The sequence below is a fragment of the Pempheris klunzingeri genome, chromosome 19 (genome assembly GCF_042242105.1).
Source record: "Pempheris klunzingeri isolate RE-2024b chromosome 19, fPemKlu1.hap1, whole genome shotgun sequence".
Lineage (NCBI taxonomy): Eukaryota > Metazoa > Chordata > Actinopteri > Acropomatiformes > Pempheridae > Pempheris > Pempheris klunzingeri.
The window spans coordinates 7,938,437-7,963,147 of NC_092030.1; the positions used below are offsets into that span (position 1 = coordinate 7,938,437).

Genomic DNA, 24,711 nt, shown 5'->3' on the forward strand with positions numbered 1-24,711 from the left:
AGTTTCCCTGCTCAAAAAAGAAGAGGAAGAAGCCATTACAGGGACGAACTGCAACAAAACCGTTTCCCAGGCAACTGCTCTGCCTGTGTGTCTTGTGGGTGTGTTAACAACATTGTGGGGACACAGAAGTGTTCACACAGTGGCTTTGTGGGTACTCGTCTGTCATCACTGTCATATGGTAGTGCAGTATGTGCAGTGCGGCAGTGAGGTTAAGGTAAACCTACAGGCAATAGCTGAAGGTGTAAGTGTAAGAGATCCTAAAATGTGGGCTTTGACCTCGAACCTGTTGAGTGCAGTTCAATCAATTTCAAATCAAACTGGTGCCGACTGAACAAGCAGACTAAGACTGCTCGAAAAGTTGGGTTTCTGTAACTATCCCCCACAATATTATGGGACACGGCATGTCTGTCTTGTCCTGTTCCTACCTTCTTCACTATCATTTGAGATGCTGTAAATCTCTTATTATTATCTCTTATTGACTAACTTCCTGTTGTTGAGATCAGGTTTGCAGCATGTGGAACCGAGGCCTGTCGATCTCTGATCAGAGCAAGCATCAGTCTGTCTTTCCTTCTTGAAGTGGGTCGAGGAACAATACATATATTGGACAGTCAACAGTAGAGACAGAACAGGAAATGTGTGGACAGAGAGAGAGATGGGGCCCTGACCATGGTCTCGTGGTTCCTCATGGTCCACACCTTAACACCAAGCCGACCAGGGTCCCTAATGAGTTCATTTAACATGTCAATTTGTGTTTACTGTATTTCTGTAGATGTTTTCATACATGGCTCAGTAACTAACGTTCCATGTTATTTTATTTGTACTGATCGGACTTGATGGAGATGATTTAGTTGTTATCACGTGGTGTAAGGATGGAATGTTATTCATGTGATCAGGTGGTCAACTCACACATCAAGTTCAGTTCAGGCTTCACCAGCAGCCTCCTACACAGAGCAGAACATGTTATCAGTGAGGTGGAGGCTAGGAAGAGGGAGGAGCAGCAGGTTCGAGGGACAGTCGGGTCAAAGGTCGTTAACCAAGAGTCAGTGGATGGCTGGGAGAAGATCAAGGAGGAGGTTATAGAAACCGCCTGTTATCAAATGAATGAAAATGATAACGCGATAACAACTAAAACATTTCCATGACGGCATTTATTGTGATAGATATCTAATCCATGTTGCCCACCTGTTACGTAAAGCATCACTGGGTTCCTGTGGTGTTCTGTAGTATCCATGGATAGTATTCTGTGTAAAGTGTCCTGTAAACCTTTTTAGACTTTACAACTACTCAAAGTGCTTTAACACCACATTCACATTCACCCATTCACATCAGAGGAACCTAATTGGAGTGGAGGAGACTGTTCATTCACACATTCACACTGTGAAGCTCGGGTTCTGTTTTTTCTGTTTGCTCAACATTTCACTGTTTTCTCATGAACTCTTGCACCAAGTGGGGTGAAGGAGCTCCGGCACGTGTCCCATGATTGTCTGTGATTATAAATTCTCAGCACTATTTCATCAAAGAAACATTTGGATCTCTGATCTGTTTTGATTTTAAACAACCAGCAAATGTTAGGTTTGATGTTAGAGGGTGTCTCGTTCATACTTTCTCCGCCTGAACGCAACTCTTATCCTCTCCATTTCAAAGAAGCTACCTGAAAACGGTTGAACTCAGGTAAGCTCAGTGCCAGGTACAGATAAAAGTCGAGAGAGAGAGTGTGTGTGTGTGTGTGTGTTTGTGTGTGTGTGTGTGTGTGTGTGTAACGTGATGGAAAGAGGAATGTGACAGCACGGTCCCTCCTGTTCAGATGATTTCAGGGTGTTGTGGCTGGAGCACATTCTTCTGACCAGCTTGACAGGTTTCCCTTTAATGGGCCTTTATCTGTGCACCTGTGTGTGTGTGTGTGTGTGTGTGTGTGTGTGTGTGCTGTTTGTAGTCTTTTCAGAATACTCAACAGTGGAATGTCCTCACTTAATGATATGAGTCTGGGTGTGTGTTGTTTGTAGGTTGTGTATTGTCTGCTGTATTCATGTGTCTGTTTAACAGGAGGGTAAATCTGAATGGCTCTCCTGGGTGGAGGGAGGAAACAGACTCAGGTGTTTGTGACTTGATGACTAAAGTTTTTTTTCATTGTAAATAGATTCTGATATTAGAAGTTTCCTCCGTGTTCTCCTGCGTCATTGAACCTAAGGCAGAGACATAATGCATAATTACCCACCATGAATAATCAAGGCGTTAATATCAGCTTTAATTTTTGTACACAGAAACAGATGAGCACACACACATGGCTTTGCTCTTATTGTGCTTGATTGTCATGGATTTTAATGGCATGTTTGAACGGGTTTGATTTTCATTTAGCACCTGAAAATCAAGGGGGATGTGGTATCTGTGAACCTAACTGCCCTAAATCACATACGTATTTAGGGTTATAAAATATAAGGTGCCGCAACACTGATGAATTTATTCTAACAGGATCAATACATCAGACATGCACAGGTAGAGACTAGCCAGTGAACGTGGAAGACCATTTATAGCTGCTGAAGAGACAGATATTTCCCTCGGGAGTTGGAGGAGATCAAAAACAGAGCTAAAAGAGATATTCACATTCATCATGTGGACACAAACAGTCCAAATGAATGATAGCGTTGCTCCGTAACTGCTGGATGTGTAAATCAAGTTCAACTCATATCAACTTAAACAGTGATGCTGTGTTCACAACTTGTTTCCACTGCCCCCAGATAGTTATTATTTTAAGTACAGATGCAGAAATGTGTTTAATAAATAACTAAAAAAAAAGGCAATGTCATAGGAACAGAAAACAGACATTTAGACTGCCCTAAACGCAGCAGGCCTGGTTTATTATGGCAGCCACGTGGTGATTCTGTAGGTGCACAATAGATGAGCCAATCTGCTGTGGGCCAGAGAATCAGAAAGAAAGTACGGAAAAGAACAATATTCTAAAAGCAACGCAAGTTTCATGTAGGAGGAGACAGAGTTTCTCCTAAAAATTGTGTTTTTTTTTTTGTTGTTTTCAGGGAGTTCGATCCAGGATTCATTGAGGAGTTTGGCTCTTCCCGTCCCTCCCTCCCTGCTCTTCCTTCTTCCTCTCCTCCTCCTCTTTCTTCTCAATTGCTCCCACCACCACCACCACCACCGCCACAACAACAAACTCCACCATCACCCCACCACAGCAGACCGTGTTCCGCAGGAGGAGTTCAACTACGCATCAAGAACAGGTAGGAAAGAGCCGAGGCTCACTGAACCCCTCTCTCCGATGTCCAGTCACAGCAGTCCAATGGTTGCAGCCATTATGTTGCTGAGTGGGGCTTCCTGCCTGGTTCATGATAACAGTTCCTTCCAGTGTTGTCTAACCGTGTTGGACGGTCAAGCACCCTGCAGGTTAGCACAGGAAGTGATGTCAAATCAGTGACAGGTTTACTGCTGTCAGCTGAGGAGATCATCACCCCTGGTGTGAGGATGTCCTGTCTGAACTTCCTCTGTGTGTGTGTGTGTTTATTACAGCCAGAGGATTTATTAGAGTGCCCTGTTGTGTGTTTGTGACTCAGGGTTCAAACTCAGATCAACAGGAAAACAAACAGCGTCTGCTCAGGTTGCCATGGTAACCCCCTCACAGTGTTCCTGTGCTTTCACAGTGTGCGTCTTGCACAGCTCAGTACAGCTGTTTGTCAGAATATGTGGTTGTTGTGAGAGATAAAATGCGTATGATGGCATATGTTGTGCATCTTAAATCCAGATTTTGTAAAGATTTTTATTTCGGGTTTCTATCTTTGTGCAGCAAACACTCATCATAAGACGTGTTGTGTGCTTTTGTTGGCATTTTTCCAAAGTTCAGCCTGAAGTCCTTTGGATCTCCACCAGAAGTAAAAATGAAGTTCTGTGGGTTTGAACAATAATTGGTCAAAGTAACATAAGTTTATAACTAAGTGAAAATGAAATGAAGGAATCAGCCAAACCAGAACGTGACACTGTATCCATCTGACTGACCCAGCTGTGTGCTCAGTTTATTAGGCCCACCTGGATAATACCAGTCCAGTCTCTTTGGAAGCTGTAGTTGGCTGAGTTGCATTATACTGAGAGATGTTTTTAATATTTAGTCAACCTAAACGGACAGAATATTAGAAACACCCCTCAGTCTGCCCTCATTGGTGGTTAGCAGCAGGGTTAGCTATTGTTGTGTTGTGCATTTCTTTTGTTTCAGTTTGCACAATGTCTGTACTGTACTGGTCCAACATCTCACTGTGAGCTGTGGTGTAATTCACTTTCATAAGAAGTTACAAACTTGTGAATTGACAAATTAAGCTTCGTGTGACTTTGTGTGACTGTCTCCCTTACAGTGTTGTGTGTATAAACTCAGTCCGTACAGACAAACAGTCTATAAATACTGAAACTCAGCTACAGCCAATTTCATCCTAATATGGAGGTCAAGTCCTGGAAGCACTCTGTGTATGTGTGTGTGTGTGTGTGTGTGTGTGTGTGTGTGAGCGTGTGAGCGTGTGCATGTGCGTGTGCGTGTGCGTGTGTGTAATGAACATTACAGCCTCAAGGGGGTGCTAGTGTGCCTACAGACATTTACTCTGTCCTGTTGCACAACATAATCATTAAAGTGTGATGCCTGGAAATAAAGAGTTGGACTCTTCACTATAATAGTTACTCACAAACTATTTTATCAAATACCGTGGAGTTTCAAAAAAAGGTTCTTGTCTCCTCCAAAGCTCACAGCTTCAGGTTTTGTGTATATGTATTGTATATACGCATGCAGAACACTTTTATTTTCGAGGGGTGACTGAGCAGTTCCACTGAACTCCCTGCATGTTTCAGTGTCCTGCTGAAGTGCAGGTGACTGGAACAAGAGTCATTAAAATGTACTCTACTCATAGAGTCCGATAAACAGGCAGAATGACTTTATTCTCCCACAATCCCCTGGGCTTTGGGTGATTATCAGATACCACTGAGGAAAGAGGAGGGGGTCATTGTAGGGGGGGGGGGCATTGCTTCTCTGTTATTGGTCCAAAAACAGGAAGTGGGCCATCAGAGCCCCGTGAGGCTGGGTGTTAATCTGGAGAGGACAGACAGGCTGAACACACACAGCCTCCGACTCCTTTCCTTTCCTTTCCTTTGCTTTCCTTTCTTTTCCTTTCGTCCTCAGATGTTTCTTTAGTTGAATCACCACATTTTTCTAAATCTACATCATCAAGTAACTGCACAAAACACACACACACACACACACACACATACACACACAAAACAAACTCCCTTACACACACACACACACACACACACACACACACACAGATTAAAGACAAACAGTGCTGTCTTCTGTCTAGTCTACTGTCCCTGTATTAACCAATTAGGTTACCTGCAGTTTAACACATATACCTTAAGGTGTAATTTAAACTGTTTAGTAGACAGATAGAACACAATAATAGACAATATAACTTACAGCACATACGTGTGAACATACACCTGTTAGCCAATCAAGATTCTCTGTAGCTGTAATTGTTAATTTAGTCTGATGAGTGTGTGCATGCTTTGAATGTCCTTGATTAGGTTGTACAGGTCCCTCAGAATGATCCAGAGGTTGCTGAGGGGGTTGTAGTGATCCTTGAAGTGGTCCCATGGGTTCTTGGAGTGGTACCAAGGTGGTACCTGTAGTCCTGGGAGAGGTTTCAGTGGTCCTCGGGGTGTTCCTTAGAGTTTACACGGATCATTGATGGGCTCCAAGAGGGCCTCCCTAATCAAAACAGAACACCTACAGCCACATTCCTGAAGAACATTCACTGGTTGGAACTTAAGTTTCCATCCACCCCCCTCTGCCTCTGCTGCCAACTCCATTTATCAACAGCAAGCCTTTTCCTCTCATCGGCCATCTCTACTGAATCCCCCCCCGGTGCTGTCCGCTCAGTTTCTGACCACAACATAAGACCTGGCCTCAGATTAGTCATAGCTATCTCCTGAGGGATTGTGAGCTGTTTTCTTAGATCTACTCTTATTTTCCAGTCCTTCCTGCCTTTATCTGTCCTACATTATGCCTGCTCAAAACTGTTTGCTGCCTGTCGTGTCACCCTCACAATCAAACAAAACCCTGTGTTGCTGAGTCACTTAGCTGGTAATATAGTGTGGACAATCAGTTACTATTATTACCTGCAGTTTGATAAAAATTGTGTTTGATCTACTAACAGAAGTAGTATATACCAATAAGGTTCACACATATTCACTCCAAACACACTCATAAGCTGTTAACTCAGTCTTACAAAAATATTGTGACACATTTTAACACACACACACACACACACACACACACACACACACACACACACACACACACACACACACACAGTTAATGTGTATTAGTATCCTTATTTACCCACCTCTCTCTCCCACTCTCTCTTTCTCTCTCTAATTTTGGTTTCCGGGGAAGATCAGACAGATTATCATTATGGGCAGGAGGAACAGTTTCCCACGGCAACAGATAAGGTTTCTGCTCAGAGACACACCCTGCACACACACACACACACACACACACACAGAAAGCTGAAATTATATTTTCCACCAATCAGGTTCTGTTTTCAGTCCAGTTTTTCAGGGTTTTGGTCCAAATGCAAATTGCATTTCTTAAACATTTCCTGTTATAACACATTTAGAGGCATTGTCTCTGAGTGCTGCCTATTCTTTATGTGCTCTATATTAACAAGCTACCATTTCATCCTGTAATCAGCTGGGTTTCGTTGACAGCAGAGTTACACTAGACCTCAAACCTAGAACCTCAGCAATGAGGATAGGACTTTAGGATAGGAGAGTCTACATGCAGTCACTGACCAGCCATGGCTGGTCAACAAATAGCTCCAGTGCTTACTGTTGCTACTGTGCAACCACAATGTCTTCTTCTAACGTGTGTGTGTTTCTCTGTGTTCTCTGCTGTATAGATGGCAAAAGTGGTCTCTCGCACATGCGCATACACACACACACACACACACACACACACACACACACACACAGATAAAAACTGAACATGTAATGCAGGTACCAGTCACCAGAGATGTTTGAGGAGCCTCAAATGAACCTTGAGAGGGTTTCAGCGACTGTAGAGGGGATTACTGTGGTTCCAGTGGTCCAGTGGGCTCAAATTATCATTACTTAGGGTCTAAGGTCAAGGAAGCAATTACAGTGGCCTTTGAATAAGCATAAAAAGATTGAGTGGGTTCCAGGGCTCCTTGAGATGGTACTAGCTGAAATGGTTCTCTAATAAGTTCCAGGGGTCCTGGAGGAGGTTACAGTAGGCCTTAGTGGAGGTCCTATTGGTCCCAGAGGAGGTCCAAATAGTCTTTGAGGGGTCCCTGACAGGGTTACAGAGGTCACAGAGTGAGTATGTACTCACATACTGTGTAGCATCAGTACTGCTGCTATAGTTGCAGATTAAAGGCCCTCACACCCACACAGAGTTTTTGTGTGGGTGTGTTTTTTGTAGCATTCATTTTCATACTCAAAACATTCAAATCCAGAGCACCCACCATTCTGACATTCAGGAATCAGCTGGTTTTGTTAGGAGTCGTATGGTTTTTATGTAAGTCATCACTTCACAGTGACAAAGGGACTTCTGGAGAGCTGTGTGCAGTCAGCGGGGCTTGGCTAACTATTCAGTGCAGTCAGTGGTCCTAAATACCTAACAAACTGTTGGCCTACTGCGTGCTAAACCGTGGTGTCTCATTTTGTGTTTCTTCATGTGTTGAATGCAGAAAATGAAGGCCTTGGCAGCGTTGTGCTGATTAATGGACTGTAATCAAAAGGGCACCTGATTTTGACTGAGACTTAGTTTATAGCCAAGCTGGCAGCAGGCTGTGCTTAGGCAGCCTTTGAGCTAAATGCTAATGTCAGAATAAGGGGTACTATTATGATGACATACAGCAGAGCCGATTTTTTCTATTACAGTTTGGGGTTGCTCACTGCAACCACCTTCTATGAGACATTTTCTATGGGGTTCATATGAAATGGACTTTGAGGTATGCTTGGGATCATTGTCCTGTTGGAAGGTCCAATGACACCAAAGCTTCAGTTTCCTCACAGACGGCCTGACGTTTTCTCCTTAGATTTCCTGATACTTGATTGAATCCATGTTGCCCTCCAAACGCTGCAGGTTTCCAGTGCCAGAAGAAGCAAAGCAGCCCCAGAGCATCACTGAGCCACCACCATGCTTCACTGTAGGCAGGGTGTTCTTTTCAGCGTCTGCCTCATTCTTCCTCCTCCAGACATACTGCTGATCCACAGACCTGAAAAGTTCCAGTTTTGTTTCATCGCTCCACAGAACAGAATCTCAAAACTTCTGTGGCTTATTTATATGGTTGCAGGCATATTGGAGCCGACTTGTCTTGTGCTTCTGGGTCAGCAGTGGTGGATGTCTTGGGCATGGAGGCCTTCAGCAAGCTGTCTAGTTTAACTTTGAACTTGTGAACTTTGCTTCCAACAGCATCTCTAGGAGCATTCAGAGCCTTTGCTATCTTTTTGTATCCTTTTCCTTGTTTGTGCAAGAAAATGATCTCCTCCTAACTTTCTGGACAATTTTCTTGACTTACCCATATTTCTAACATGCAACCAAACGTCACTGTGAACAAACCTCTCGCCAGTCTGAGTATGTGATGTGTGATGTGGCTCTTGATCAGTTGCATCAGGTGTGCTTGAGACAACATCGGATTTGCAAATGGGTCTCTTATGAGGGATTCTATTCAAAGTTGAATAGTTTTGAGACTGCAGTAGTCATTAAAAGTGTAATATTGCGTTGAATTTGGAGAAACCACCTGTAATATTAGTTGTGTTGAGCTATTTCAATTGTTCTTCTTTGAGTTGTTCATTGAACACAGCTGAAAGTTTGTAAATTTTGCCAATACACCTGATTTGGGGGTTGAATGATTTTGAGTTCAACTGTATATCATAGAGAACTAAGTGCATGCATAGATGAAATGAGTCAACAAATAAAAAGTTTAAAAAATACATTTGCTAATTAGGACTGAACACAAAGTACAGCTGAGACTGATTAAGATAGTATTAGTTTTGCAGTTATTTAGGCATAAACCAAAGTACAGCGCAAATTGATGGACCATTCATATTATTGCAGCATATTCCTATATTTTAATCTTCATTTCTATAATAGTTGTCAAGCCATTTCACTGAAAACCAAACATGTTAACCTCAGTGTGGTGCTACAGGAAAAGTCAAGGGATCACCAGAGTTGATGGGAATTATCCTGATGTCACTTAACGCTTAACTTAGTCGCTTAACAAAGTAACTTGCCCAAAACTGATCACTGATTCCTAATCTTTGTCAATATGTGTGTGCTTGTTTTTGGACATCAGTCCTTGAAACAGTGATAGTCTAACAGTCAATAATAGTCAGTTCATTGTTCACTGTAGAACCACATGCTGCATCATGGGACGTCTTTCCCCCCATGGCTTAAAAATCCATTTCTGACGCAATGAGCTCAATAATCCGCTCTTTCAACAACTTTCTCTGTCCTTGTTTACCCGTCCTCCCTCTTCTTGCTCCTCTGTCCTCCTCCTCCTCCTCACTGTTCTGCTCCTCCATTCTTCCTCTCTCACCTTTGCATTTGGTCTATGTTATTTTCAGTTCATTTACACAAGAAAGACAATATTGCCCCTCGTATCTCATCCTTCTACCATTTTTTTATCCTCCCTCCCTTTTTCTCTCTCACTATTTCCTCTCTTTCCAATATCTCTCTATCAGTCTGCAGTTGCTTCATTCCTCAGTTTCTTCTCCCAAATGACTCTTATCTCCCTCCATCTTCCCTCCCTTTCTTGCTGCTCATTTTCTTTCACTGTCTCTCACCCCCCCCTCTCTCTCTCCCTCCCTCTCTCTCCTCAGACTCTTAGTGCCTCTCAGTTGCCATCCAGACCACAGCAGGGTGTTTACTTTATGTTTTTATCATACAGCGGCCTAATGGCACTTAATTGCTTCTTTTGCTTAATGAGCACGGGGCCAGGGACCAACTCAGGGCGACTTGATCTGGCCAGGCTGCCCCAGACGGGAACAGGAGCAAAGACACAGATCAGAGAGTGGTAGAGACGGGATCGGTAGTTTCCAGTTGACTTTTGATGGAATAGTGGAGTGTGTGAATGTAGACTAGGCAGGAATAGGGTGGTTGTGTCGGTCTGAGTTGCAGCCTTACTAAAGGAGACACAGCAGACAGTGGACAGCAGAACCTGACTTTGTTGATTTGTGTTGGTTTCGAGGAGAAGCAGAGTACATGCAGGTAGGGGAGAAGGAACGTTTTTAGGTTAAAGGTAAAAAAAGGAAAAGATATGAAGACAGCTAAAGGTCCAAAAGGTGTAGTGCAGTATACTAAAATGCAGCAGAGTGAATTTCATTAGAAGACTTTGAAGTACTTTGGAAGTACTCTTGTGCACAGGAGATCATGTAAGGGAACGGTTGAGTAGAGTGCAGTTGAAATCAGAAAATGGATTTTCTTGGGGCTTTCGAGAAGGGAACACACCAAACAAACAGCTCAAAAGAATGAAGAGTCTGAGACTTCCTAAGAGAAGAGGAGAAAGTTAGAAAAGAAAGTTCAGGGAAAAGAAGTACAGTAGAAACTAGAGTAAAGTGGACTTTGAATTGAGACCATGGAGCTGCTGGAGGCGTTCTACCGCAGGAAGCTTCGCAAGAAGCAGAAGAAAGCAGAGCTGGGCCGCTCAGACGGGGCTCTGTGTCGGTCTCCGTCAGAGGCCAGCGTCAACAGCATGGCGACCGGCCTCATCTCCAAAGTCCTCAGGTTCACCTCCAGGTAAACCAGTTCATCAGTCAGAAAGATGGGAGGCATGACAGGATGTAGAGAAGAGAACTGTGGTTGTTTCCATCTCTGTTTCCCTAAAAATATTCAAAGGAAAATAAACCTCATGCATTTAGCATTGAAACTTGATGTTTAGGTGTTTAACTGGTTAAAATATTTGAGCAATTCTTCTTATGTTGAGGTACTTCTTGTGACTCAATCAAAAATCACCAATGTAGATCAAACTTGTAATGTAATGTGTAATGTAATGGTGGAGTAATGGAGTCTTACTTTTTTCATCATGACTCAACTCAAATTTGTACACTGAAAACTCAGGATTTTAATACCACATCCTTAAATATGTATTGTGTCTCCTGGTTGTTAAAAAACTTGAAAACTTGAAAACAAAAAGTCAAATGATGCAACAGAATGCCAACTAAAGACTAACATAATTTCAACTGACTTGTTTCTTATTGGCTGAATACTAAACTCACTTTGGTATGATATTTATAAGGCAAACATGAAGTCTATAATTTGAACATTTATTTATGATTTGAACGTGTCATTTGTGACTTACACGTGGCTTCGTCGTGTGTCCTTGATGACTTGTGCGTGACTCGCACATGACCTTTACTAACCCTGAAGTTATTGTGGCAACTAGCATAAAACCACAGTGACGCTGACATGGACTTCATGAATTGTACATTGTTTTTGTGCTACGAAATGTCTTATCATGAAAGAAGGGCCAAATAAGACCAAAAAAGTGTGTGACCAATCTGTACCAACGTAACAGCGATGATAACGTGTTGAGGTATTCCAGTCACGTCCTGTCATTAGCCAGGTTCCTGCGGTTCAGGGACATGCAGGCTTTCATGTCTCTGTCTCCTACTTACTCAGATACAATCTTTTCCTGTTTATCTGTGTGGATAAATACAGACCAGCAGAACATGTCAAATATGACGAGGATCAGGGAAGATTATTATAACCGACGTGCTGTTCGACATCTCTGTTATCATAACTGCTTGGATAACACTCTCAAAAATAATGATGCTGATATCATAAAGATTATCACTGCCAACAAAAACATATTATTTTATCCCTAAAGTAATATAAGTAGGGGAAAACTGCAACAAAAATCAGAAGAGAGTCATGTCATAAACACCACTCTTGTTATTAGTAATCACTTTTTAAATCACTGATAAGTTATCGTCAATGAATCACAACACTTTCGATTTACATTAACAGCCTGCCAGGGGAAGGAGGGATTATGCCCTTTGTGCCACTGGAAGGCTTTTAATGTGAAACACAGGAAGTGTTTTTCCACTGACAGCAGCTTAACACTGATCAAAAAAACAGCAAAGTCGAAGTGACTGGAAATATTCAGTGGATCAGATGGTTAGTTATTAGTGCTGTTGATATGTACATTATTTATGTACATTCATGGAGTAAGTGTCGAGTTAACAGCTAACAGCATCAACAGCACATTAAAATGGATGCAGCTAGTTGGTAGTTTTTGTGCATTCTGTTGCAGCTATCAGTTTGCAGTTTGCAGGAGCTTTAAGTTGGAACTAGTACAGCTTTTCTTGAGTTAGGGAGGGAAGAGACAGGCAGAGAATCCGATCTCTGTGGAATGAGACCATGCAGCTGTGTGTGTGTGTGTGTGTGTTTTCTTACCAGGGGAGGACACAGCAGGATAATATTTAATGTTTTCTGGTTCTAGCTCTGATGATTAATTGTGTTCAGTAGTAGTAGTTCAGCAGTTTGTGCATGAAAGGAGACAAGTACATGAGTGTATGTGTGAGTGCTGGATTGACATGCAGCTTTCTGTTAATCATTTGAGAGAGACAGTGTCACAAAGATTGAAGTTTCTTCGACATAATTATGATAACTAATTCATAACATGGAGGAGTTATAAGGAATTATTCAATGAATGAAACCATGTGGTTGAATGTTTACATTGATTACCTTCAAATAGCTAAATGTGTTATCTTCTGCGGTACAACCTACTTCTCCCTTTTGTTTAGGGAGTAGTTCAACGCTTATTTGAATTCTTGCTGAGACGTGCATGAGTCTCTACAGTGATTATGTAGCCAGAGTCAGCAGCCCATTAACGTAACTTTTAGACTGGAGGCAGCTACCCTGGTTCCATTACTGCCAGAATGTTCAATTATGATTAATATGGTACATTTGAAGGATAAAGATAGAGTCTATCTAGTTTTCTACCTCAGGATCCTCCACCGTAGCTAAAAGCTTAGAGGAGGTCCTCCACATAACTGACCATAGAAAATTAATGGGACAGAAAACATGAAATTGCACATTTCTTTAGTCAAAAACAAGAAATCTCTATGAAAAAGGGACAAGGTGAGGCTGCATGCTATCTCTACATGGGCTGGCACATTTATTCAGAATTCACACTTGTTTTTACATTCCCTGGCAGCTTTTTACTGGTAAATCCGTGTAGAGTAAAACGCCACACAGTAAGTGGTAATCAGCACATACATGCTGTGCTGTATGTGTAAGATTTTCTTTTCCACTTTTGCCCAGGTCAGCAGCAGCTGTACATCCTCTGTCACGTGGATCGTACTGTTTATCTTCCTGTAATATTATTTCTGTGCAAGTTTCAGATTTAACTGTAGCAAATGTTTTATAACTGTCAGCTGTTTATTCTGAACACTGACTGAAAATACATTCCTGCTTTTATGCAAGGTGACAAAGGTGACATTTACTAATGGTGAGAATGCTGAGATGCAAATGTTTGTAGCTAAACATCCATTTAGCCCAAAGTACAGCTGAGCCTGACAAGCACCAGTTGAGCCAAGTTAGAGCTGAGCCTTAAATCTGATTCTGACATGTCTTAAAATCGCTAGAATTGTCTCTCTGTTAGTGTCATTTAGTTGATGATGTAACAAAAATGACAGAGAGCTGTTTTATGGTGGCTGACCAGACCTGTTAAGTTTTACTTCCTCTACAGATAATCAACCTTACGCTTTACTTGAAGAGTCAAATACTGCACATACGCTAACTCTTCCTTTGTATTTCAATCCCACAGACGCACTGATTCAGCGTCTCGTCCTCACTCATGGCATTCAACGAAGCTCGGTGAAGGTCAACGGGAAATGAACCACGGAGGGATGGACATGATGAGCAATGCATGGCACAGCTACCACGCCAGGTCAGTGTTCAATCAACAATAAGTGTTCAATGACAATAAATACCTATAGCTTTTCCTTGACTAGTTCTGCCCCCCATTGTTCGTCTTTGTAAAACGTGTACATTGTACACTTCTCCAGTGATTAGCAGTTAAATATAACAGGACTTCATCTACATAGAATCAGAGGACACCTGTAATAACAGACACCACAAGCATAATAACCAACATGATGATCTCTTTTATTATGCTACCTAGGATGATGTGAACATGTCTGTGCGGTCCTCAAGAACAGTCACAAGACATGTTTTGAATCCTGGATTTTGGAGTTGCTGCACTCCACTATCAATCAGTCACGCACAGGGTTAAAGTTCATGCCTTCAGAGAAACATATTTCATCTCATGTCTTATCTTGTCTCTGAATAACAGACACCAGTCTTCAATCTTGACATTAAACATGACCTGCTTCAAGATCCCAGATCCCAGGTCAAAATCATATGAATTTATTACTTCATAAGTTATTACTTTTCTTGACTTGTATCTGTGGAGATTGATGTGCTTTTAATTTACCCTTTTACTTGTTTTTAAAGCCCCCCTCCCTTGACATGATGATAAGTGTGCAATTTACAGCCTCACAGTTTTCCTGAGGAATTAATGGATGGTTGTGGTTTGACATAATAACATTATACCACACAAACACAGTGGTCATCACAGGAGTTGCAGTTAGCTGCTATCTGTTATATAATGTGATCATTAACTGTCCGTCTGCGATGTGCAGCTCTGAAGTGTCAAATGTGGTTGATAGGATCCTAGTGATGGTTGTTTTAGAAACATTTTTAGAAAGTGAAGACATATTTTCAAAGTGGAGACAGTGGGAACCTTTTTGGATAATGGGGGCATTTTTTGGGAAGTGACATTTCAGAAGTGTTAGGTTAGGTCAGTGGTAGGCACATGGTAATATATAATGTCAAAGAGGGTGTCCTCATACATGTGCAGTACAAATGTGTCTTAGACATGTGCGTGTCAACGTTTTTAGGATCCACACCTCATCTGTCATACCTGTCAGAGGTGCTGCTGGGGGATATGGCAGCAGACTTTATCATAATTAAAGTTTGCACATCAATGCTCTCAGCTAAAGTGTCTGCAGTGATATATTGAGCCATAATTGCACAAATTTGTAAATAGATAATTGCTTTTACTTTTGTGCTTGTTGTGTTTTATGAGGAATGGAGCTGTTGGTCAGCAGGTTTATGAATCAGAAGACGGTTGAAGGACAAATAATGATGTGGCTGTGTGTGTGTGTGTGTGTGTGTGTGTGTGTGTGTGTGTGTGTGCATGTGAGAGTTGGATGGACGGGGCATTGACGTCGAAGCCTGCAGAAAGAGGCATTCCTGTTGCCCATCCCCCTCACCTCTGGCTCTCCCATGGCAACCCCCTACACCCACCCACCCACAAACACAAACACACACACACACTGTTGTGTCCTGATAGTAAAGTGGACATCTGAATAAAAACTTTGTCATAACATATACAACTGGAATTAAGAAGCAAAGGATAGCGACAGAAAGTCAAACAGAGATGGAGAGAACAGCTGACAGGAACAGGGGGACAATGAAACAAAAGTTAGGCTCAGCTCTGAGATAGAAGAGAAAAGACAGACAGAGACTGTCCTCGTTTCCAGAGCAGTAATTGCATTGTGTTCGGTTGAAGGACTTGATGGGTCAAACTGTGACGTAGACACATACGCACACACACACATTTACATTCCAGTCAGTTATCAGAGTGATGTAACAGCAGATTCAGCACCAAATTACCAACTTACAGTTCAAGCAAACACATAAGCCTGTTTCCATGTAAGATATCAAGTATAATCACTTATAAATGATTCGTCATCTAGTGCTATCAAAATCTGACTTTTTCTAGTTCTTTGGTTTATGACCAAACCTGCAAAACTAATGACTTCCCCATCAGCCCCGCTATACTTTGTGTTTAGTGCTAATGAGGGCATGTTAACATGTTGACCTTAGCTTTAAACTCAAAGAACCGCTATGTCTAATCTTACTATAATCTGCAAATGCAGTAATCTGTTTCTCCAGCATAAAAATGTAAACTCTGTTTCTGTTTCTCAGTGCATCGACCACCGACCTGTCAGGCGGCTTTGACTCTGGCGGCAGCAAACTGAGGAAGAGTCCAGACCAGTACAGCTCTAGGGGCAGCATGGAGAGCCTGGACCCTCCTCAGTCCTCCCAGCTTCACCCTGGAGCTCAGCACCACCACCCACTGGGCCACCACACCCACAGTGGGCCCCACCCTCCCTACTCCTCCTGCCACCAGCTGTCCTTTGCCAGGTACATACAAACAAACGGTTTACTGTCTGAAAGTTTGTGAAGTACAGAGTCAGGTTCAGGATGTGTTTAACCTAGTGTAGCAAGTTTGAAAGCAGGTGGAAACTGCTAGCTAGTTTCATCAAAAGGAAAAAGTCCACCTTCCAACAACTCCAAAGCTGTTTGATTTAGAAGCTGCCATATGTTTATTGAACAGCTGTAGAAATAGAAATCTTCTCTGCTGTAGCACTAGTGAAACTTAAACAGTGTGCATGCATAAAGAACTGGCCACTATGTGTTGTCCCTTTGAAAGTACCACAGTCAAGTACAGCTTGACTGTCAAAGTATCAAGTAGTAGTAGTAGTAGTAGTATCAAGTATAATCACTGAGAATTGCTTTCTCATTTAATGTTTCAGGTCCTCCAACAGCATTGACCACCTCCACAGCAAACGCGACTCTGCCTACTCCTCCTTCTCCACCAGCTCCAGTATCCCAGAGTACCTTGCCTCCACTCCATCCTTCAGCCCAGAACGCTCCTATTCTCTGGAGACCGTCCCTCAGAGAGGAGGAGGGAGTGAAGAGATGCAGCAGGCTGACATACGTTATGTCCGGACAGTTTACGACGCCCAGCAGGGCCTATCTCAAGACCACGAGCTAAGCTCCACCTCTGCCGCGTTGCTATGCAACAATGACTCCAGGGGCGGAGGAGGAGCAAGGGCGGGTCTAAACCGAGATCTGCAGGGTAAAGTTTCTGTTTCAGGAATGGTTTTCAGGTGATGTAATTTTGATGTGACAATATCATTGTTTTTGTTTGTACAATTGGTTCCAGGTTCAGTGGGCGGGGTCTGTTATCGTGGCGGCAGCAGCAGCAGCAGTGGCGGCAGCAGCAGCAGCAGTGGTGGCAGCAGCGGCAGTGGCGTACCGGCCACAAACAGACACAGTGTGGGTCCAATATGGGGCCCAACCGCTAGCCGCAGCTCCTATGAGAGCCTGAAGGGGGCGCCGGCTCCACCGAGGCGCAGCGACAGCTACGCAGCCATCAGGAACCACGAGAGACCAAACTCCTGGTCCAGTCTGGAGCACGCCCGATCACTACGGTGAGTGGGGTGAATATTGATTCATATCCAAAACATAGACCGTGATGCCACGGTGATCACAAGCACAAAGTCCACCCCACATTCATTCTTTCATTTTCACCTTCCTTTAAACTTTAAGGCAATCAGATATGAAACTGGGGCTCTTTAAGCTGGGGAATCTAACTGCCAATCTTCTGATTAATGAACATCCCACTCTACCTTTCAGCCACAGTGTGTGAAGAGACAATATCATATGATGTGATACACTACAATGTGATACATTATCCTATGATATTATACATAGAGATATAGGATGCTATGATACAATAAGATACTACACAATATGCACAATCACTACAATACATTAACAATATGATACGACACAATATGGCACAATGTACTGCATCGTGCAACAACATGATATGCTGTGCTAAAATATGCTGTGCTGTGAGATGATACAATGGATAAAAAATGCAATAAAATAAAGTGCAATACACATTTAATTCAGATTGATGCAAACAATGCACTACACTACAATACTGTACTACTGTATAACATAATCTGGCGCAACACAATACAACACAATGCACAGTGAGGTGCAATATTAGATGATACATTTCAGTATAGTACAGTGCAGTACAATGCAATATTTTCCAAAACAGTACAGTTTAGTATGATGCAATGTGATTCATAGCAATCAGGTACAAACATTTTAAATGTTGTTATGACATCCAATGCACTTATCTAAAATGAAATGTCTTTTAAAGTAATCTAATTTGATCCAATGAATTTTACTCAGGTCTCTGCAGAAAGGATCCTGGCATCACTCCAGTGGTCCTGTGGCCTCCGGAGCAGGTATATTTTAATCTTATCGCCACGTTTTGCTATCATCATTGTGTGTATTACTCTTGCAAACACTGACACCATTACTATGGCTCCAGCTAAAGGTTCGTATGGCGCTGAGGGTCAGCTCCACACAGTAATAGAGAAGAGTCCAGAGAGCAGCCCCACCACAAAGCCCAGGCAGGGCGGTGGCTTTGCTCAGCCTCCTTCCCCAACAGGACCCTCCTGCGGAACTGCAGGCCACACTTCGCAGTCGGGCTGGCTCATTCTGCCCACGGGCATGTACCCCGTCCCCCAGCCTGAGCCCCACTATGCACAGATGCCCACCACCAGCCCCGGGCCAGAGTCCTCTGGAGTCTACCCTGCCCTGACCAAGGAGAGCAGTCGACAGCCGCATCACGGGCTGCAGGTTGAGAAGAGAGAAAGAGAGAGAAATGAAGGAGCGACAGAAGGACTGAGGGATGGATGGATGTCATCTGCAGAAAACGGATACCAAAATAACACTTCTTCTTCACCATACCCCCTTTCTTCTTCTTCTGCATCTGCCTCTACACAATTCAGGGCGCAAGCACATGAGGCAGACAGGTATATACTGATATTTCGACTAAGAACTGTGCTTAGAGTGTCATCACTCTGTAAAAAGTCTGCAGCAGCAGTTAGTTTGAGTGTGTTCTTAACCCTTTAACCTTCTGCTCAACCATATGGTAGAGCACATTTTGACTCACTATATCTTATTGAAAACATGTTTTACTTACGACATCTCAACCGTTTGATAGAGGCCAATATTTCAAAAAATGTGGGGTCTGTTCATAAAAAAACATAGATTTTTGTAATTAGTGCCCCAAGGAAATAAAATATATAAAGAATAAATTTTTTCATTGCTTTTTTCTTGGTGAGGAGGTTAAAGGGTTAAGAGTTTTATTTTTGCCAAAATATGGTTGAATACAAAACTTGTAGCTAGTCAGTTGCCCTACATTATGAGTTTTATTAGTACACAGGATAAAATTAGCAGTTGTTGTGCCTGATGCTCATATTTGTTCTGTTATTGGGGCTGATATGGCACATCTGGTTTTGGGATTACTCTCATCCTAACTCTATCTTCTCCTTTTCTCAGGCCTCAACAGGAAGACTCTAACTTACAATACAGACACCACCCAAAAACTGCTGGAGGGGGATCAGAGAGCCAGACCGCGGCCCAAAGGTTCCAAAACCATCCTCCACCTCATGGTCAGAACATCCAAGGGTCCCATATTCACACAAGCCAGGGACCCCACAGCCAAGTGTTCCAGAAACAGAACCAGAATTTCCATGTATCTCACATCCCGTCGACTGATGGATTCAGGCCTCCATCCTCACATGAGTGGAAGGAGCCCTGCACACCTGTTCAGTCCAGGGGGGACAGGAGCAGGTACAGTATGGAGGGATGACCTCCTCTGAGATGGAATCGGCAGCTCCACAAAAACATCTAAGAAAATTGTGATTGACATGGAATGAATGTGTTGTGTTTGTTTTCCACCCAAGTCTGCTGAACTTAATCAGTAGCTGAAGAAAGAAAGTACTTTTCCTCTCCTTCATAGAGAGCTTGGGCTGTTTCAGCCTGTAATGACCATTGAGGTATTGTTTGTGAAACAGGGCCATACAAATGAACTTTACTTAATTTGACCTCATGGCATAGTAAAGCAACTGCTGAATTGGCACTCCTTTGGCTTCCTACATAGGTCAGTCAATTATCAGATAACTCCAGACAGGCATAGTAAAACATTCTGACTGCCAATTCAATGTTGAACCAACTGAAAAATTAGAACATTTTTCATTTTACATTCATGTGATGTTACCGGCCGTGTCTCTTATTTTGGATGACACAAGCTTGACATGGAGTCTCCAATGAAGTTCCAGTGGGTCTCATCTGCTGAGACTCCTGCTGGAGCAGAGTTGAAAGCAATGCCTTTCCCAGAACATGCTGTGACTTTTGCTGCTACCTGATTGCCATTTAGATTTGAAACGGTTGGGGAGGATGCTGGTATGAAATTAGAATGATTCTACCAGGCCCAGCAGACAGACGGCTCCAGAACATAAACTCAAATGTCTATAAAAGCAGCTTCTTGGCAATGAATGGTTGGTTAGTTCATCCAGTGGCTGGAAGTCAGTTGATGTCAGTGATGATGTCTTCTTAACCTTTCTTTTCCTTTCAGATCAATGGACCAGACCAGCATTCATTCAGAGCCAATGGCGTCCTCCAGGCTCGCCCAGGGACAGGTGCCACCTACCCACTTACCTGCTCAACCTCTGCCCCAGGCTCCACCCCCTTCCTCCTCCCAGCATTCTCCCCGTCACCTCAGTGACTCAGCTGCTCTTCCATACCAGCACTGGGACCATAGAGAGCAGGACAAAGACAAAGAACATCCACTAACCCGTCTGGAGATCGCCCTCGCTGAGGTCCAACGATGCACCAGTCCCAACAGCGCCATCTCCACCAGTAGCCATGGTAACAATACCTCTGTTGACGGCACCCAGGAACCTGCCCGCAGCCTCTCTGTCCTGGAGAAGGTCAGTCGTTTTGAGCGTCGGGAACACAGTGGAAAGCAGCGCAGTCACAGCACCACCAACGCACACAACAAAGCCACCCATCTGAGGGTAACGCAAGCCACATTTGAAATTTATTATCACTATGTTGACTCAAAAAAGAAAGTTTTCAAAGCACACAATGAGGGTCAGTCACATTTGTATGTAAAAAGCAACATTTAATACAGAGATGCATTTATATGGATACTTTGACAAGATTTGCTACATCCCAAATTTACCTCCTAAGTTTAAAATCTTGCTCCTTTTTAGTTGTGATACTGCTTTACTGTTTGCTTCACTGTTTTCTGATATTGAATCAGATGACAGAAAAAGGCTGCAACTCTAGCTGTGGAGCAGATGATCTGAGAGACATGCTGGAGAGGAGCACCAATGGGACCAAAGCCCACAGGACTCAGAGCTACCGAGGAGGCAGCAGTGAACACAGAACACAGAAATACAGGTAGAGGGATTGTGGGTAAATGAACGCTTCTAGTGTCCCAGATCTATATCATCCTGTAAATGTCTTTAACCAGGTTTATCACAGTTTCAACCTGTATGGCCCGTGTATTATGACATTTGATTTTGTGTCTGACCTCAGATTGGCTATAGTCACATTTACTCCATGTCAAAAGAGATTTCTGTGTTTTGTTTAGTACCCCAGCAGATCCCAGCTCAGTCCTCCAGAGGAGCAGAAGCAGCTACCAGCTGGAGGAATCCAGGGAGGGTGACAGCAACAAAGACTTCCCCTGGAGACAAGACATCCAAGAGATGCAGGGCTCCATGCAGGAGACATCCGCCCCCAGGTCAGAGTCCTCCCCCAGGTTAGAACCATCCAACAAGATAGAGTTATCCTACACGTCAGATTGCTTTAACAGGTCAGTGTCCTAGGTCCTTCTGAGCCATTCTGACCTCGGAAGCTTGTCTCTTATCAGATCTTACAGGGACTCATTGAAAGATGCCCAGTCAAAGGTCCTGCGATCGACCTCCTTCAGACGGAGAGACTTCAGCTCCTCAATCAGCCCTCCGCCTCCTACAGCTCCTCCCTCATTCTCCTCCTCTAGCAGCCATCAGCCTCCACCTGTCCCTGCCAAGCACCATTCCCTGGAGAAGAAAGGTCCAAAAACCATGCCCAAACCACAGGGCATCATCATTATGCCACAGTCGCCACCACCGGTCACTTCCCCTCACACACCAAAGGAGAGGCACGTGGTTAGTCCGGAGATTCGAGGTCCAAGCCCCCCAGCCCTCCCCAGTGTCCCACCAGTTGGACCTCCTGCTCTGACGCGGATCTGTGGCCGCAAGCGTTTGGGGGTAGACCAGAAGAAACGCTCATACTCAGAGCCAGAGAGCATGAATGAGGTTGGGGTATCGGATGCTGAGACTGCTGCTCTCTTCAGGCGTGGAGGAGGTAAATGAAAAACTTCATAAAAGCAGGTTAAAAAACAGCTGCGATTGTAGAACCTTCTTCCTACCACAAGATCTCTCAAGACAATATTGTGTGTCACAACGATGTAGTGATTAAAATCACTTGGGCCACACAACTAAAGAAAAATCTTATTTGTCTTGAAATGTTAGAAGTTATTGAAGGCAAAAACAAAACATATAAAGACTACAGACATCACATCCAAAATGCAATAAATAAATTAACACCTAAAACACAACTCATTAATCATATTGTATGTAGTAATAATACAGCACAGGTATAGAGATACATCTGTTGCAATGTTGCCCACTTAGTTATTTCATGTTGTACTAGTAATGGCATGAAAAAATTTAAATTAATTTTATGTGAATGTAAATGTCCTGAAAGAAAAAGTCTACTAGTCCTGAAAAAAAACATTCATCATTTATGTGGTAGTGAATCTCGCATACTCTTAGTCTGAAAGGGATGTTGAGCAGAATCTGCCTTTACAAAATCAAAATTGATGGATGACAGTCAAACATTTGTGTCCAGAAATTACAGAGACATTTCGGTAGAGATCCAAATTAAACATGCAATTCCATGTTTATTTTAGGTGAGCTATTATTGGATGTGTTTGCTAGATAGACATTGCAGAGGTGCTTTGTTTATTTTATTAAACAAAAATAGTATTGTAGAAGAATATCGTTGTTTTCATAAAATACGTTATCAAAAAAAGAGAGTAGGTTTGGTATTGAATCTGGGGTTCAATTCTGGATAACAGTATTAAAAAAATTGCAGCCAGTCCAGCAATCCCCAGTCCTCAGGAGGACTAAAGCCTTTTTCTGAAATGTGAATTGTGGCTTCTGCATCACACAAACACCAGGCACTGTTGACGCTGCTGGTCGGCCACCACTGAGCATCTGCCTGAAAGCTGCTTACATAATAAATGAGCCTGATATGTATGTCAGTATTGTGATTGTTGGGTGTCCATTATAACACAGCAGAAGCATATAGAGTGTGCATGCTGACCATGGGCTTTGACCGTGATGTCCCTGTGTGTCAGAGACCAGTGTGGCAGACCGCAGGAAGATGTTTGAGCTCGCGGCAAGTCGTGTTGGGGACGGGGCTCTGCAAAATGCAAAGTCAAGGCCCGACTTACGGCAGCTTCAGCACAACGCTCTGGCCGAGTACGTGGAGAGGAAGAGAGGCGTGAAAAGAGACAAGGGAGGACAAAATAGTGTACCAAGGCCACGCAGTGCTTATCTACAGCCTGAGAACAGAAGCCACACAGGTGGGTGGAGAGGAGGATTTGTGGGGGTGATGGTTTGATGGGTGGATCTCAATAATAGGAGGAGCAAATGTCTAAATGACAGACTGAGAGATAGATGAATCTTATCCATCTTTCTGCAATTTTGCGTCTCCCCTTCTCTCCTCTCTCTTCCTCCTCTCCAGTCTCCTCTTGTCACTCAGACACCCTCAGCCTCTCCTCCACCTCCAGCCTGCTCTCCCTCCAGGACTCCAGCGCAGATCGCAGCTCCTCCTCTGGAGAGAGGCGTCTCTGCTCTACCCTCCCTCCTGGAGCCGACCTGCGGAGCTTCGAGTCCAACTTATTCTACCCAGGCAGGGTGACCATGCCAAGGCCTCCAGCACACCCACTGCCAAGGTGACCAAAACTAGACACTAGCTGCATCTACCATTGCCAATAGATGGCTTTAGGGATGGCAGAGGTGGTCTGGCAATTGGTCGTTTCACCACTTTGGTCCAGACTGAAATATCACAACAACATGGATTGCCATGAAATGTTGTACAGATATTTGTGGTTCCCAGAGGATGAATCCTAATGACATTGGTCACCAGTGAAATGTCTTTGGATGACTATTGGATAAATCACCATGATATTTGGTTCAGACATTCATGACCAAATTAATTTCAATTACATTTACATTTTAATATGAAGTTGACTTATTACTTGTTATCACAATGTAATACTGATATGGACTAATGTGTCTGAAATAAAGCTATCTATCTATCATACGCAGTGCTCCCTCTGGTTCCCCTCCTGAGCTTCAGGCTCCGGTCCTCAGCAGAGACCCAGGTCTGGACCACCAGGAGTTGGCCGCAGAACCTCAAATCGAACTGGGACTGTCCAAGCAGCTCAACGGAGCTCTGCAGCAGGCCTGGTTGGCTAGGGGCTCCGGGAAGTCGGCTTCTGCTGAGGATCTCCTGGAGAGATCCGAGGAGAGACAAACAACGTCTCAGCACTACCGGTCCCACTCCTCCCCCGCTGTAGAGAGGCTGAATCAGGTAACACTGCACTCCCACTAGTAGCTCACATTTTAGTTGTTATTATTTCAGTCCAAAATTAGTGAATTTACTTCAGATCTCACCCTGACCTTCGTGGTGGATTACTTTGTGACATAAAAGTGTGATATCTACTGTTTACCTTGAAAGCATTGTAACAGAAGATAAAGTAACTGCAGTTATGTTATATTTCTACGTTATGGCCCTGTCAGTCAAACTGGATCAAACAAAGAGCAGCCTGGGAATAAGCAAGGAAGCAAGAATTT

General features: G+C 43.3%; 1 protein-coding gene across 1 annotated transcript in view; it reads left to right on the plus strand.

The window, feature by feature from the left end:
- The window catches only part of shroom3 (shroom family member 3), a 54,027-nt gene that overhangs the window by 16,536 nt on the left and 12,780 nt on the right, over nt 1-24,711 (plus strand). Inside the window, exons 3-17 of the mRNA XM_070850270.1 lie at nt 3,033-3,233; nt 13,839-13,961; nt 16,067-16,285; nt 16,678-17,003; nt 17,091-17,358; nt 18,137-18,192; nt 18,279-18,765; nt 19,295-19,588; nt 20,373-20,814; nt 21,063-21,202; nt 21,396-21,545; nt 21,675-22,150; nt 23,208-23,435; nt 23,597-23,807; nt 24,184-24,448. Of these exons, the coding sequence (XP_070706371.1) occupies nt 3,033-3,233; nt 13,839-13,961; nt 16,067-16,285; nt 16,678-17,003; nt 17,091-17,358; nt 18,137-18,192; nt 18,279-18,765; nt 19,295-19,588; nt 20,373-20,814; nt 21,063-21,202; nt 21,396-21,545; nt 21,675-22,150; nt 23,208-23,435; nt 23,597-23,807; nt 24,184-24,448 (3,886 nt within the window). The remainder of the gene's footprint in view (nt 1-3,032; nt 3,234-13,838; nt 13,962-16,066; nt 16,286-16,677; nt 17,004-17,090; nt 17,359-18,136; nt 18,193-18,278; nt 18,766-19,294; nt 19,589-20,372; nt 20,815-21,062; nt 21,203-21,395; nt 21,546-21,674; nt 22,151-23,207; nt 23,436-23,596; nt 23,808-24,183; nt 24,449-24,711) is intronic.